The sequence below is a fragment of the Theropithecus gelada genome, chromosome 3, assembly GCF_003255815.1.
Source record: "Theropithecus gelada isolate Dixy chromosome 3, Tgel_1.0, whole genome shotgun sequence".
Taxonomy (NCBI): Eukaryota; Metazoa; Chordata; class Mammalia; order Primates; family Cercopithecidae; genus Theropithecus; species Theropithecus gelada.
In genome coordinates this window covers 123233462-123248867 of record NC_037670.1, presented here as the reverse complement: position 1 = coordinate 123248867, position 15406 = coordinate 123233462, and the positions used below count along the sequence as shown (strand labels likewise).

The window sequence follows — 15406 nt, the reverse complement described above, 5'->3', positions numbered from 1 at the left end:
CTGCCAAGAAAGACATTTCTTGAGGTAATGTTGTTTTGAACTTCTGATATTTAAAATAGCCTCCTTCATGCCTTTGCTGCAACCTTCAATTATGGCCAATTTTTGGGGGGTGGGTGGGAAAAGGAGGTAGGGAGAGCAAGGGAGAGAGGGGGGAGAGAAGGGAACAGAGGGGGAGGGGGAGAGAGAGAGAACAGAGAGAAGAGAGACCCCTACCACCACCACAGACAGTTTAGGATCTTAAATGCTCTGGGCATTTGGATTTAATTTGACAATTAGAAGTCAGCCTGTTTGTCAGTTATCAGTCAGGCAGTCATAATGACTCTGCACCGTTACAGGCACTGTTGGGAATTTGGAGGTAAAGAAAACAAAATCAGCAAAAGCATTTTGCCCCAGAGGCTGGGAGACCCCTGCAATAAGCGCAATAAGCTCATCCTGGGCATTCCAACTTAATTCCCATCTCCATCCAGTTTGTAACTATGATAAAGCTAATCCCTGCTAGCAAAATGATTAATGCCTACAATGGGTTTAAAGCTGATGCTCTAAACTAGTTTAAGATAGTTTTTTTTTTTTAATGTCACCTTCTGTGAGGTGTCCATGCTTCTTTTATGGTATGCAGCAACGTTTGCCTGGTGTAATATTTACATGGTTGGCATATCCTGCTTGCTAGAGTAGATGGCTGAGGACCAAATTCATGCCACACTTCTTTTTGTACCCACAGATGTAGCACACAGCATTGTACAAGGTAGGCTCTGGAAAAGAGTCATGGAACTGAATGTAATTTGGGGGCATTTTTTTTTTAATGGAATAATAAAACCTCTTTGTAAGGAAGGTGGGTGAGTAGAGCAAAGGAAGGTGGGTGAGTAGAGCAAAGGAAGGAGAGACAGATGGACATAACAATCTTTATAAAAGGGCCTAAAAGCTTTTTTTCTCTTAACGATCCATAATTCACCAACAATCAATTCTAACTAGATTTTCCTGCTTCCCCTGGAAGATGAACAAAATTTCTACTGTTGGAACTTCATACAGATACGTACATATCTTGAAAAACGTCTGTGCTATTAGTGGACCTCAGCAAATTTATCTTTAGTTATTAAAAATCTAATATTCTTTTTACCCAGAAGCAATATTAGAAAAGGTTAAAACTATGCCTTACTATCAAATATTGTAAAATTTGGAAACTGAAGATGGTTATTGCAGAGGTAATTTCATCTAAGTGCTCATGGCACTGAATTTCATCTCTATAGCACAAATAAATGACACATCTTAACTCTCGGCCACCTTTAACTACATTCCTGCTACACATTCCATCAGCACCTGGGCTCTGAAGCTTTTACCATTTCATGAATAATTCCAGGCTAAACTTGATCATCTTTTTCTCATGTCAGTGAAAAAGAAAAGAAAAAAAAAGAGGGAAGAAAGGAAAACAAATGCAAGAGATCAATTGCTAGATAGCATATTTTATATTTTAAGTCTCTAGTGTAGTATCTGAAATGTCTACATATAATTATGCATATTAAAAGTGTTGAATACATGTAAGAATAGAAGGTAGATGTAAGATGAAATATACCAATGTAGATCATTATAAAATATTCTATGCAGACAAGCTGTTGAAAATAAAAACATTATAACAGACAGGAATACTATAGATATAATAAGGGGAGAGGCAAGCATTTCCTTTCACCTAAAACCAGAATATTTCATTATTCTGTAGACAAGTGGTATGTGCTGTTTTTTATTCCACAAAGTAAAGCTGACTGAATATTTTTTCTTCTATAATAGAAACTTGATTATACCACTGCTGTCAATATAATTAAATGAATAACCAAAGGTTATAATACTAGCATAAAGAATCCTTTCCTTACTGTACTTTAGATATCAAAATAGAAAATACAGCTGCATAGATCATATTCATTATCAGTTCCCTCTGAAAACATTTTACATAATTAGATTTTTACACAAAGGTTTTAAAACTCCAGTCATATCAGCAGGTTTTGACTACTAATGGAAAATGGAATTGATGCAATTATGTTAAACAGTGGCAGGAAGTGTGGCTTTTAAAAGAATCAGCTTAAAGAAAAAAAATTCCAGTTGCATGTGCATTAAAGCTGTCAAAACTCTAAGCTAAAGATCCGCTCTCTGTGCCAGCTAAACCCCTGCCCGACTCCGGAAAGTAACTTTCTGAAGCCATGCCAAGCCCTTTACTTGAAAATAACATCTTAATTGGTTTCTTCTAATAAAATTCAAAATGCTCTTTTGGTGATGATAATACACTCATTGTTTTATTCCTGCTTAATGTTCTGGTCTCTTGGAATGTTTTGAGCATTACTCTTCAGGAGAAAGGAAAAAGCCCTTGAGCCTGGATTTATGAAGCGACAATCTGGCTGGATGAACCAACAAAGTTGGAGGCTTTTGATGCCAGAAAGATTGTTTCTATAAACGGTGGCTCTATTTAATGTCAGATTCCTATATCATGGCAATGAGACTCCAAACTCTTCCTATTAACTGCATCATTAGTATGTAATAATGTTTAGTTGTGAATACAGAACCAGGTTGCTTAGAGAATATTTAGGGCTCTGACTGGCAACTAACACAAATTAAATTATCTGATAATTCTCTTCAAATCAAGGGGTAATTTAAGTCGTAAAGTTTTTATTTTGCTTGAGTTATGATAGCTAGTGTACATCTATCTACAAGGGCAGACATGTTATTTAAAAGGCTCTAAAGTATCCACCATACCATATCTAAACTTCTACATGCCTTATCATCCTGTTAAGTTCCTTTATTAAAATTTGTTCAATTCAGGCTACTGAATGGTTTGTATACACATGGGCTCTAATTATGTAACTAAATTCAACAGAAAAATATCATTTGTATAATATTTATACAAGCCAATTTTATAACCACTTTGCTACTACTCACTAATTCCATTAAACAAGAGATCCCTGTGTTAAGAATTATAGCTGTATTGGAATTGTCTTTTTACATGTAATAGTCTATCATTTAAAATAAACTGTGATCATGTACATTACTTCTACTTGACTCAATTACAAGGAAGGTCAAGCAAGAACACTAGGGTGTTCAACTCCCCTTATTCTCAGTTTCTAATTTTGTTACTGCTGTCTTAAAACCTTCAGACCCGTTGTGTTCATTATTAAATTTCAGTGATGAATGAAGTGCTAGCTTGGTGTACTTCACACAGTTTGTACAAAGTTATGTCTATTTACAAAAGAGAAAAGGTCTTTTCTAATTTAACTTTTATGAAATGAGGATTTTGGAAAACTGAAGCACATAATTAAAGATTATATTTCATATGCTATAATTGAGATTCTGCTCACTCTTTGGCAACTGATGCTAACTATAGTAACACTAGCAACTTGGGTTGCAAGACTTCGCTGGCTGGAAAAAAGAAAAGCAGGCGTAGAGAGCAAATTTAGGTATTTATCTTCTTGATGCCTTTACATATTATGTGCCCCATTCACTCCCTTTACATCCCTGTTATCTGTGCTAGCGATGGATTATTTCCTTTTTGCGGGTTGCCATTCAACAACTCATTTTGTTCTCACCATCACTAGCTGTCAGACAAATGGGAGGGAGACAGGGTTCAAATTCGTAAGTCACCAGAGTTGCTTGTCCTGGTCCTCAGCTTGCTTGCAACAAAAGCTGTCACTATATAACTGTTGTAACAATGTTTTAAGTAATAAAGTGTTCACCAAACTAACGATCCAATTATATAATTATAAATCTGTGGTTATTCATAAATGTAAAATAAGAAAACATATAAATAATGCATTTAAAATGATACCAGGAATACAACAGCTTTTTTCTGACTTAACAGTTTTTGTTATATGAATATACAAGAGAATATACACTTAGGAAAGACTAAAACGATCTTCAAATATAATGTAATTTTACTCATAGACAATGTGAGTGTGTGTGTGAGAGAGAGAGTTAGGCATTTATTTTTACTCAGATATATATCCTCTCTCCATAATTAATTCTATCTGTAGCAAGTCAAAATCTATAAGGAAATAAGTTTTTTCCTAAAATAATTTAGAAGTTGCTTCTTTAGAGCTATTAATTCTACATAGAGTTAAGGTTTTCTTTTTGCTGGATCAACAGTCTGTCTCCCTTCTCTGAGGAACAGAAATCTTCTGTAAAATTACATTGCTGTAACTCCCTGGGTTTATCTATTCCATATAGACTACAGACTTAACATTAGCCATTATATTACAAATAAGATTGAATATAACAGCAATCTTGCATTCAAAATTCAAAGTCTGGTACCTGATCATTTTTATCAGAAAATAGTTTTACTAAGGTAGTAATTTAGAAATTAATTAGGTAGAATATTTTATACTTTCATTATCAAGAATCTTAAATGCTAGCAAGCGTTAAAGTTGAGTAAGGCAAGAATATTTAGCATTTTCAGTGGCATCAGTTCAAACCAGAATATAAGATTATTTTAATGGATTTTTCACTCTAAGGCAATACATAAATGAGTAGAGTGGAATATTCTAGGGACTGACTAATGGGAATATGGAATCTTGATGTACATAGCACATCAAACGAGCTCTTGACTACAAGAGCAGTAACTTGGGGAAAGCAAGACAAGACTAGTATGTTCATTAATTTGCATGAATTAGAGATAAATGAAAATATAAATTATTCTTACCTATGTATTGCCTCAATCTTTGCAAAGAGAATTAAGAGGCACTTAAAATATGGTGTTGAGCAGATTTACAGTCTGCTATATAATGATCCTCAGATTATTGCTGAAAATCAGCCCTTAATTAAAAATGTAAGGTATGTTAAAGCTACAGTGCTGTACATACTCGGGGAAGAAATAGCATGAAGCAAGTTTGTTAATATTCATGTTAATAGCCTTGCATTTCTGCAGATTCTGTAATATACATTTGCAGGGTGTCTCTGATTCTATACAAGCACTGCTCATAATTAATTTTTCTCTTCTTATACCAGTTTGTCTTCTAGTCTTGTCAATGCCACCATCAAGCTGTAGAACCTTAACCAAGAGCTTTAGCCTCCATGCCAATCTACTTCAGACTTTCTATAATAAATTAAATAATATGGGAATTATTTGAAAAGTAAAAAGCACTCTGCAGAAATAACATCTCTTTACTGAGAGCTTAAAGACAGCTCATTCTCATTGGATAAGGAGGATGGGTTGAAATGACTGTTTCTGAAAAGACTGCAATTTAAAATGTAGAACATACTTGCCATCATTTACAGCTCAGCAAATTGTTTCATGGCTAGTGCTACCCTAAAATAGCACATGGCTCAGCACTTAGTTCTGCCTTCCACGTGCCCTTCTTGCCAACTCATACTCTGAGCTAGAAAACATCTTACCTTTCTGTTCCTTGCTTTTGAATGTGTTTTCCTTAACAACAGAAGTCTTCAGTAATATATAAATGAAAATGGAGAAGGCAAAGGAGTGCTGAATTTGCCCAAAGCTCACAGCTCTATTTCCCAATGTTTGTTCTTTTTTTTTTTTAACAGTAATGGAACTAAAACCAAAGTGATAGTTTTTTTGTACCTTGTTATATAAAAGACGTTTATGAAATGAAAAAATTGAGTGTCTCAGTGCTACTTTTTAATGCAATGAATGATATCCCTGAAAAAGAACATCTGAATATTTTATTTGTTTTAAAAGACAGTGCAAGGTATAGTGAATTTATGGAGATACACCCTGATAAATTTCACAGTGAAATGAGGAGAGTGAATAATAATTTTTTTCTACAGTGATCCATCTAAGCACTGATTTGCTCGCATAGGCACAAAGGGAGATCTCAGTTACAGCAACAAAATAAACATGTTCCAGCGAGGTAATTCCCCTCATCTTCGCCTTGATGAATCATAAATTAAATGAGGAATTTGGGATGGTATAGAGAATGAATTTTCTTTCGTTTTCAGGCAGGTCTGATGTTCTAAGAGAAATGTAAAATTCTAGCATGATACACTTAACATGATATGTTTACAGCATACCTTACTGAGAAAACATTCTTTCCCTTTTTCCTTTCATTGTGATCTTTGTGGATCTTAAAACTAATTCTCATGGCAGCTACAGAAATGGCTGTCACAAAGTCAGTATTAATGTTAGTGTTTAATTACCAAAACTATTTTAGAAACAAAGAAGACAAAAAGTAGTATACACCTAGGAAGAATGTGAAAATGTATAACTTTGGTTCTAGATATATTTTCTGAATCAACATTGCAAATAAAGGCTATGTAACATTGTTTTATCAATATATGTGAACAACATATCAACATATATGATCAACATGTGAACAAATGTAAAATAAGCTATCTAGGATCACTTGCACCATCTTCATTTGATAAAGAGTTCAATGCAGCAGGCATGTCTATGGTTAATCCACAGAGTAGAACACTTTTTTTTTTTTTTTTTGAGACGGAGACTCGCCCTCTCACTCAGGCTGGAGTGCAGTGGTGCGATCTCGACTCACTGCAAGCTCCGCCTCCCGGGTTCACACCATTCTCCTGCCTCAGCTTCCCAAGCAGCTGGGACTATAGGCGCCCGCCACCACGCCCAGCTAATTTTTTGTATTCTGAGTAGAGATGGGGTTTCACTGTATTAGCCAGGATGGTCTTGATCTCCTGACCTTGTGATCCGCCTGCCTCGGCCTCCCAAAATGCTGGGATTACAGGCGTGAACCCCGTGCTGGGCCACTTTTTTTTTAATGCAACCACTTTGGTTGTATGACTGATTAACATAACACTCAAGCTCACTCTTCTAATTTCAGAACACTAAAGCATTCCTTCTTTGCTCCCAATTGTAGGAACTTTGTTCCTCTGAATGGCTTAACACATAACATCATTTATTGGTAACAGAATCAAGCTTATTATAATCTGATGAAACTCACCTGGAACAGTAATTACCTTTTTAAAACAGGAAAATATAGGCTTACACATTTTTCTAAAAATTTTTTCTAGGAGAAATCCACAGCATATCAATGTAACACATTTTATCCTAATATTTTCAAGAGACATTCTTTGCAATACCTGAAATAAAATTTTCTCCTTCCAATTCAACTCTACTAGAGTTTTTGTTTTATTTTGATTACCAGAGCCCTATATCAATACATATTACAGGGGAAAATAGACATATGAGGCTATATTTCTCAGCAATTTTTCTCATCTTCCATTGCAACTGTATTTTATAACAGTTTTTACTTTGCTGCTTGACAAATTTAGTGTTACTCTATTCTAGACTCTTATGATTTAGGTAATGTCCAACTCACACATGAATTCATCAATCCTTTGCTGAGTGCAACTAAACTCTCACAAGGGGAAGAGTAGAGGGAACTTTTTATTCACAGGGCACCCCTTGAGTTTGGGTTTACTAAAACACTCATGCGTGCTTCAAGATATTTCAGTGACATTTAATTGAAACCATCATAAGACGACTTAAAAGAAAATGCCACGGCCGGGAGCAGTGGCTTATGCCTGTAATCCCAGTACTTAGGGAGGCTGAGGCGGGCGGATCACGAGGTCAGGAGATCGAGACCACCCTGGCTAATATGGTGAAACCCCATCTCTATTCAAAATACAAAAAATTAGCCAGACGTGGTGGTGGGTGCCTGTAGTCCCAGCTACTTGGGAGGCTGAGGCAGGAGAATGGCGTGAACAGGAGGCAGAGCTTGCAGTGAGCCGAGATCACATCACTGCACTCCAGCTTGGGCAACAGTGCGAGACTCCGTCTCCAAAAAAAAAAAAAAGAAGGAAAATGCCGTAACACACAGCTGAGAACTAAATATTTCTTAGTAACACAAACTGAGAAGATTCAATACAGCCAGAGTAAGCATCTTCCAAGATTAACGGAGAAATCAGGAATAATTGTTTTTCTTTGCATTTCTTGGGCAACCACAACACAAACTACTACAACAAATGTGCCTTGTAATGCTAATGCTACTAGAGCTCATAAAGAGGCAATTTAATATTTTGAGTTTATGGTCCAATAACAATTCATCAGCTTTGGAGCTTAGTTCATTAGTTCACAGGGGTTATTTGTTGAAGGGGATTTTAAAAGATGTTTTATACAACTCCATAGTCTTTCATTTATACACTATCAAAGACATGGAGACTTGGCAGCTTTATTAGTAAAAGTTCAGCATAGACAAAAGGGAAAATGAATCACTAAGTAAATAAATTAAAAAAAAAAAAAAAAAAACAGGGCCAGGCGCAGTGGCTCACACCCGTAATCCCAACACTTGGGGAGGGTGAGACAAGCGGATCACCTCAGGTCAGGAGTTCAAGACCAGCCGGGGCCAACATGGTGAAATCCAGTCTCTACTAAAAGTACAAAAATTAGCCAGCCATGGTGTTGCACACCTGTAATCCCAGCGACTCGGGAGGCTGAGGCAGGAGAATTGCTTGAACCCAGGAGGTGGAGGTAGCAGTCAGCCAAGATCTCACCATTGGACTCCAGCCTGGGAGACAGAGTGAGACTCTGTCTCAAAAAAAAAATAAGAAAGAAAGAAAGAAAGAAAGAAAGAGAGAGAGAGAGAGAGAGAGAAAGAAAGAAAGGTAATCCTATGCAAGTCTAGTGCTTACTCATAAAATACCTATTTCCAATTCAAAACTCACAGTCAGTTTTCTGTTTTTAAACCATTGTCACGCATACGCAAATGTGAAAATCAGCGATGGGCTGGAAGATTGGCCAATCTTAACTAAGGAAAAACTTATACTAAAAGCATTTGTGTGAACCTCATATTCATTTGCAAAGCTATTTGGCATAAAATAAGAGTTAGACAAATTACAAAAGAAAATACCTATTAGAAGTCACAGGTCTCAACACAGAAGATTTTAGTAGCACAAATGTAACTAATTAATAACATCTGAGGTACACTCTCCCACAGGACTGCTGACCATCTGGTTGACCTTGCCCTAGATCAACAGGGAAGGCGAATCTGTAAATCACTGTTTTACAAATGTTATCACTCCATTATTTTACCACAAGAAAAAGGGATGGAACATGAATGGGAGAAGAGACTCATGGTTCTACACACCTTAAAATTGACTATGATGCTTATGGCACCTGAAGTAACACAAGACTGAGTGGTTTCTTCTCAGGTTTCACCCAGAGAGAGACAGGCAGAGGACCAAGTTAAAGTGATGGAGAAGAATTCAAGACAAAAGAGCCAGTAGGTAAAGTAATTACGAGAGAATCTAAAGGTACTTAGAGATATAAAACATGACCTCTGTCTGATAGAACTTGAAACTATCTGAATTTCCGCAAAACACCTTTCAGTTGCTGATTTTTTTATTGGAAAACAGTAATAGAAATTTAGAAATATGAAGTAAAAGTATATGTCATAAGTATTTAAATATACATTCTTAAATACGTTAACCTCATACAAAGCTCTATATTTTGATGTTGAGAATAAACTACTTTGGAGGAAACTTAAAAACCTACTTGGTACAATAAGATGAGTCATCATTTGACTAACAAGAAACTTGAAATAATAATAAATTTGGAGCAGGCATGTCAAGCAGGTACACTGTGAAATCTCCTAAGAAAACTGTATTGTACCAAGGTTTAAAATTTGTACATTTTGACAACTATTTTTGCCTGATACTTTTCATATACCTTGCCTATGTAGTTCATTGTAGGAATGTTTAAAATTATTGAGCTAGAAATTGTGGAATTTTATTAGATGTATTTTTACTGTTGATACATCTCTTTTAAACAGTATTCAAAATAAGTGATTTCCTCTCTCTCATTATTTGCTCTGTTTTTCTCTCACTTCCTAAGAGTACTAGTAACACACTTGAGAAGAACAAAATATCAGGAATTATAGAACTTTGAGATCAACAACTCACATGTCATATTCTACATAAGTTTCAAGTTAAGGCAAGTCTTATTCTGCAAGAATCTGTTTTGGGTTTGAGAGCATTTAAAATATTAGGCATATTTTTTTAAATCTCATCATTACTTCTAGTCACCGTATAGCAGAGCTGTCACTGTCTTACACAGTTCTGAAGTTTGGTTCTAAAAGATTATACTATGTAATTTCCCTCTGTAAAATAAGAATTCTAATTTCCTTTTCAAATGCAGAATTGGTTCATTATCTCTAGTGACATCCTTTTTGTTAATATTTACATTAGTTTGGATTAATTTTCATGTAATGGAAAAGAGAGCAGGTAGAGACCTCTATTAGATCACTCCATCTCTATATACACTAGGAAAAATATAGAAAATAGAGGGGAAATTGCACTACTTCTTAATGCCCTTTCTCTTTTATTTGAAAAGGTATTTCATAGTTCTCAATTTGGGAGAAAAAGTGTGGGTAGTACATAAGATGCTTTAGTAATTAAGGGGCTAAAAAGGATACTTCAAAGGGTCTGTCTTTCCATTCTTCACAACTTAACTGCATAGCTATGGGTTTTAAGGGGAAATGCCTGGCATGGAGGCTAAGGAAGCAATTAGAAGCTCACACATTCTAAGTTCCAAATATGGCTCCTTCGGTGCTTATGACAACTGTGGGGAAAGCACTGGTGACTTAAAAAGAAAAAAAAAGACAGCCATTTGACTGGTAAGTGTCAGTCATTCTGCTATTTGAAATTTGAGGCCGGGCGTGGTGGTTAACACCTGTAATCTCAGCACTTTGGGAGGTCGAGGCAGGCGGATCACAAGGTCAGGAGGTCGAGACCATCCTGGCCAACATGGCGAAACGCTGTCTCTACTAAAAATACAAAAATTAGCTCGGTGTGGTGGTACACGCCTGTAATCCCAGCTACTGGGGAGGCTGAGGAAGGAGAATGGCTTGAACCTGGGAGGTGGAGATTGCAGTGAGCCGAGATCATGCCACTACACTCTGGCCTGGTGACAGAGTGAGACTCTGTCTCAAAAAAAAAAAAAAAAGGAATTTGAAACCACAAAGAGTTTCAGAGACACCCTGCTATAGGAAGGTCTGAGAGTATATTGTTTATCAAATGAAAGAAAAATATTTGAAATGACACTAAAGTTTATGCAGAGTTGAAAGAAGTAATAAAATTATAAATGACCTTGATTGGCAGGATGGTGTTCCTCATCCATGTCTTGCTCCATCTGTCCAATTAGTATGGGTTACTTGACTAACCAAATTCATTCATCTGTAAGTCCTTTGAACTATATACATTAAAGCTCATGCAAACCATTCCCGCAAAAGACCTTGCACCTTTTATGTATGTGAAAATCTGAAATCACACCCATTTCCCTAAGCTTCTGAGGACATTTGTATACAACAACAATCAAAAGCATATTTCCAATTATTCTTTTAGGTCCTTTTAAATTAATTAGGGGCCAACTATGCCAATCTCAGGAAATCCTTGTGGAAAAAGAAAAAACACCATTAGAACAACACACGGAGTAACCAGTTTTGAGACTAATGCCCAAAAAATTAATTGGGAGAATTTTTTAGTAATTGAACCCGCATAGCTCTTTCTGCTGCTCAGGATTAGCACAAAGGGGCAATTTCTTAACATTACCAGGTGAACAGTAAGATCAAAGATGCTAGGCTTTGAGCTCGTGCCCATCTCCTCCATGAGTACACAGGCAAGCACAGAAGAATTATTTTATAAAAAGCAACATATACTATAAGCATTTTCATAAATACTGCCTCAGATCCAACAGAGGGTTTTTGTCTATTAACCAATCATTTAAAATAGCTACTGTCCTCCAAAAAGCAGCCCCAAATATTTTTTAAATATCCAGTAATATTTTATACTCTTAATTTTTGAATCTGGATAAGGAAGAAAACAAAACTTAAAATAACATTTTTTTCCCAGAGTGTTTATCAACTCTCTTACCATCAAATGTTAAATAAACTCTTGCTTGAGGCTGGGAAGATCCTTTTACAAAGATAGAACAAATAAATACTCCAACCAACACGCAAATTTTCCGGAATGCCATTTCTTCAGATATGTAAGTTAATCTCCAAGGGAAAATACCTTTAAGAGAGAGATAACAGGTTTGTTATATCTCATTTCACATTTTAGGAGTAGAAAAAAAACAGCAATCTAGACAAAACACCCTATTCACAAAAGAACCATCTGAACTTTTACAGTAATGCCAACAGTAGGAGGTGCTCTGTCTTTGCTTCTCAGACGTGAAAATGTGGATTTCATTCATTTGTGTGGGGAAGTCTTTCCAACAAGAGAAACTTTCGTCTTCCAGTAAACTGATGATACCATCAAAACAGAACAAAGCAGCGAGGAAAAACACTGATACCCAAAGGAAAGCCCAATATTTTAACGGGTCTTCTCTCTAGAAATCCATCACATTAAAAAGACTTGAATAGCATTGTGCTAATAGACTATGACTGGATGAGAACTCTTTCCCCAACTAATGTAATAGCAGCAGCAAAATCTCATATGAGCATTCATGTGTACCTACTCACTTCTATAGTCATTAGCTCTTTTGGCGTTAATTGTCTCTGAAATGGTGTTTCCTTACATAAATCTATGTGTGCTCAATCCTTGATCACTAAAGTCACTGGAATCAGTTATCTGCCATTTTATCCAGATGACCAACAGGCAGCTGTTAAATGATGCAGATGAGGTAACCACGGACTTGTGCCAAATTCAAACCTAGCAGTGAGCAATCCAGTGAGCCATATATCCACCAATGCATATTTTAAATAAATCCACCAGAAAGTGGGCTGTCAAAATTCTCAAAGATAAATCAAAGAGACAGGTGTCACTGCTTGAAACTATAGATATAAAATTGGTACATGCTATTAACTAATATCCAAATCCCAAGGCCACCAGATAATGTGTTACCATAAACCTACAGGAGCTCTAGTGGCTGCATCATGTAAAATAAACTCAGGAGCATCAAAGAAACACAATCATTTTGCTTCTACCATAATTATACAATAAAATGACCCAACAGTCCAATAAAGAAATTTATTTTTACAGGTTACAACAATGCTGATCTTCATTATTTGGCTTTCAAATTAAAATTTCATAGTCAAAATTATTAATTTCTTTGTAAAAGCCACTAACAACTGAAAAAGACAGCTTCATTAATACAGAATACAAGGAAGAATTAAACGGAATACGCAATTTTAAAGAAAAATTGTACGTAGATTTCCTAGGTGGTGCATATAAGAGTTAGAAATGAAATTGTATGCTTCTTTTACCACACAGATGGAGGAAACTCGAGATGTTTGTGTTGGTAATTTTCAAAAGAAACAGTTTCTTCCTGCTTCTACAACCTCTTCACCCTGTCATCCCTAAATTAACTTAGAAGAAAACTGATTTTATGGGTGACTTTCCCTTAGTAATTTGCCCCCTTGGTTCTGTTGACTTTAAAAAGAAAAAAGCTATTAATACGCCTAACCTTTGTTATGTTTACTGAGCAAGCTGATATTAAACATTTTTTTTTTTTTTTTTTTTTTTTTGCATATTGGTATCTTACCTTACATGTTTCTCCCAAAGGTACATATACAACCATTTGCAAAGAATACTGGAGACACAATGGCAGGTGAAACATAGTCTATAGGGCAATTTGATTTACATCCTACCTAGTGATGAGGAGTGAGAGACTGAAAGCCAAGTGTCTTAAATATGCCCCCGCCTCCCCAACAGTATCTTACAAGTTCTTCCCTTTAACTCAGACACAGACGTTCCTCTTGGTGTTTTCACTTCTGCTGATCGCAAACTAGTAACACATAAGAAAAGAATTCTCTTATAGCCTCTGGAGCAATTTTGCCTTGGAAGGCACTGTAATACTCAACTTGAAACTCTCCGCAGGTGTCACCGCCTAAAGAAACAACTCGAGCTGGACTCTCAGTAAGGGGAAAGCTTCCCTGACAAACCGCGTGTGCTCTTAAGAAAATGTCCAGGCTTGAGCACACCAATGTATGAAAAGTCAATATACAGGCCAAAAAAGTTATACTTTGCTAAATTTGTAATGCGGAAAACGACCAATTTAGCTTACCGAGGTTGGAAGAAATCAGCACGGAAAAGTCATCAATTTACTACCGGGGTTGGATCCGCTTGTGTCTCCAGTCCTTATCCCAAACCACCTTATTTTCTAGCACGTCCCAAAGGTGAAATTCTTTCTTCCCGGTCCTCTGAGTTTCTTTGTAAAGGAATCTCAGCACTGCAGTGCCGCGGCACCCGGAGCTCTTCTCCGCGTCGCTCAATCAAGCACCTCGGAGTGAATGGAAAGTGGCCGGACGCCGGGGGCGAGCGCTCTTGGTGTCCGATTACAGCGCCGCGGCGCGCGGCTCCAGCTGCCCCAGCGCGCCGCCCAGCAGGCTCGCATCACCGCCGCGCAGCCCCGGCCGCATCTCCGCCGGCCGCGAAGCCCCACCCCGAGCGCGCCCGCGAGAGCGTGGCAAGGAGCCGCGGGGGCGGGCCGGGCGGGGCAGACCCTTAGAGCCCGCGGCTAGCCAGACGCAAGAATGCGCGGCCGCAGGCTGTGCCCTAGCCTCGAAACTCTGCTCCTTTCGCAGTCCGCGGCGGAGTGAGCAACTTACAGGGTGCGCTCTACGCTTTTTGTTGCCGGCGGCTCTTGGAAGACTCACAGAGGCTTTGCCTGGCCGTAAATATCAAAGTGCAAAGCAGTTGTGGTTTTTTTATTTTTTTATTTTTTTGCCAAGGAAGGATCACTGCAGCCTTTTAAGGCAAAGAGATGCGTTTTTAAAAGGACGTGAGTTTTGTCCTTATTCTGCTGCGTGTTTTTGTTGTTGTTTTTTTGTTGTTTTTTTTTTTTTAGAGACGTAGTCTCGCTCTGTCACCAGGCTGGAGTGCAGTGGCGTGATCACGGCTCACTGTAACCTCCGCCTCCCCGGGTTCAAGCGATTCTCCTGCCTCAGCCTCCCAAATAGCTGGGACTACAGGCTCCCACCACCACGCCCAGCTAATTTTTGTGTTTTCAGTAGAGACGGGGTTTCACCATGTTGACCAGGATGGTCTGGATCTCTTGACCTAGTGATCCGCCCGCCTGGGCCTCCCAGAGTGCTAGGATTACAGGCGTGAGACACCGTGCCTGGCCTCTGCCGAGTATTTTCTGAAACAGATCAAGATAAACGACCATCTTGTTGCGCAAGTGTATCCTTTTAATGTGTATTGTTTCCTATTGAGTTTCCTTAATGCCCTGAAGGCAGTAATTCTGCTGACCCCTCCTCATTGACTCATACCCAGTACGTTTCCCCCCACCATACTCCCAAACCTAATTACACGATGAAATTATTTCACAATTCTATGTTGAGAGGCTGTTCTGAGTTATGCCAACAGATTGCCATAACCACACATCTACAGAAATATATCAGAGGTATATTTCCAGCATTAGTTTCAGGTACACTCGTTAAACTCTGGAACAGACTTTGATGTTTAAGTGAAAATTACTTCTTCGGACCACAATAAACTAGATGTTTAAACA

General features: G+C 37.6%; 1 protein-coding gene across 3 annotated transcripts in view; it reads right to left on the bottom strand.

Annotated features, from left to right (window-relative positions):
• Positions 1-15406, bottom strand: part of SEMA3C (semaphorin 3C) — a 182050-nt gene that overhangs the window by 164503 nt on the left and 2141 nt on the right. The window contains exons 1-3 of one of the 3 annotated variants that reach the window (XM_025379296.1): positions 13958-14475; positions 11824-11964; positions 665-749 (exon numbers count right to left, since the gene is read on the bottom strand). Coding sequence is in view for 2 of the 3 variants with exons in the window: in XM_025379294.1 (XP_025235079.1) it covers positions 11824-11926 (103 nt within the window). In the remaining variant the exon portion in view is untranslated. Of the gene's footprint in view, positions 1-664; positions 750-11823; positions 11965-13957; positions 14476-15406 lie in introns of those variants that run through there. The other 2 variants (XM_025379294.1, XM_025379295.1) reach the window with 2 other exon arrangements.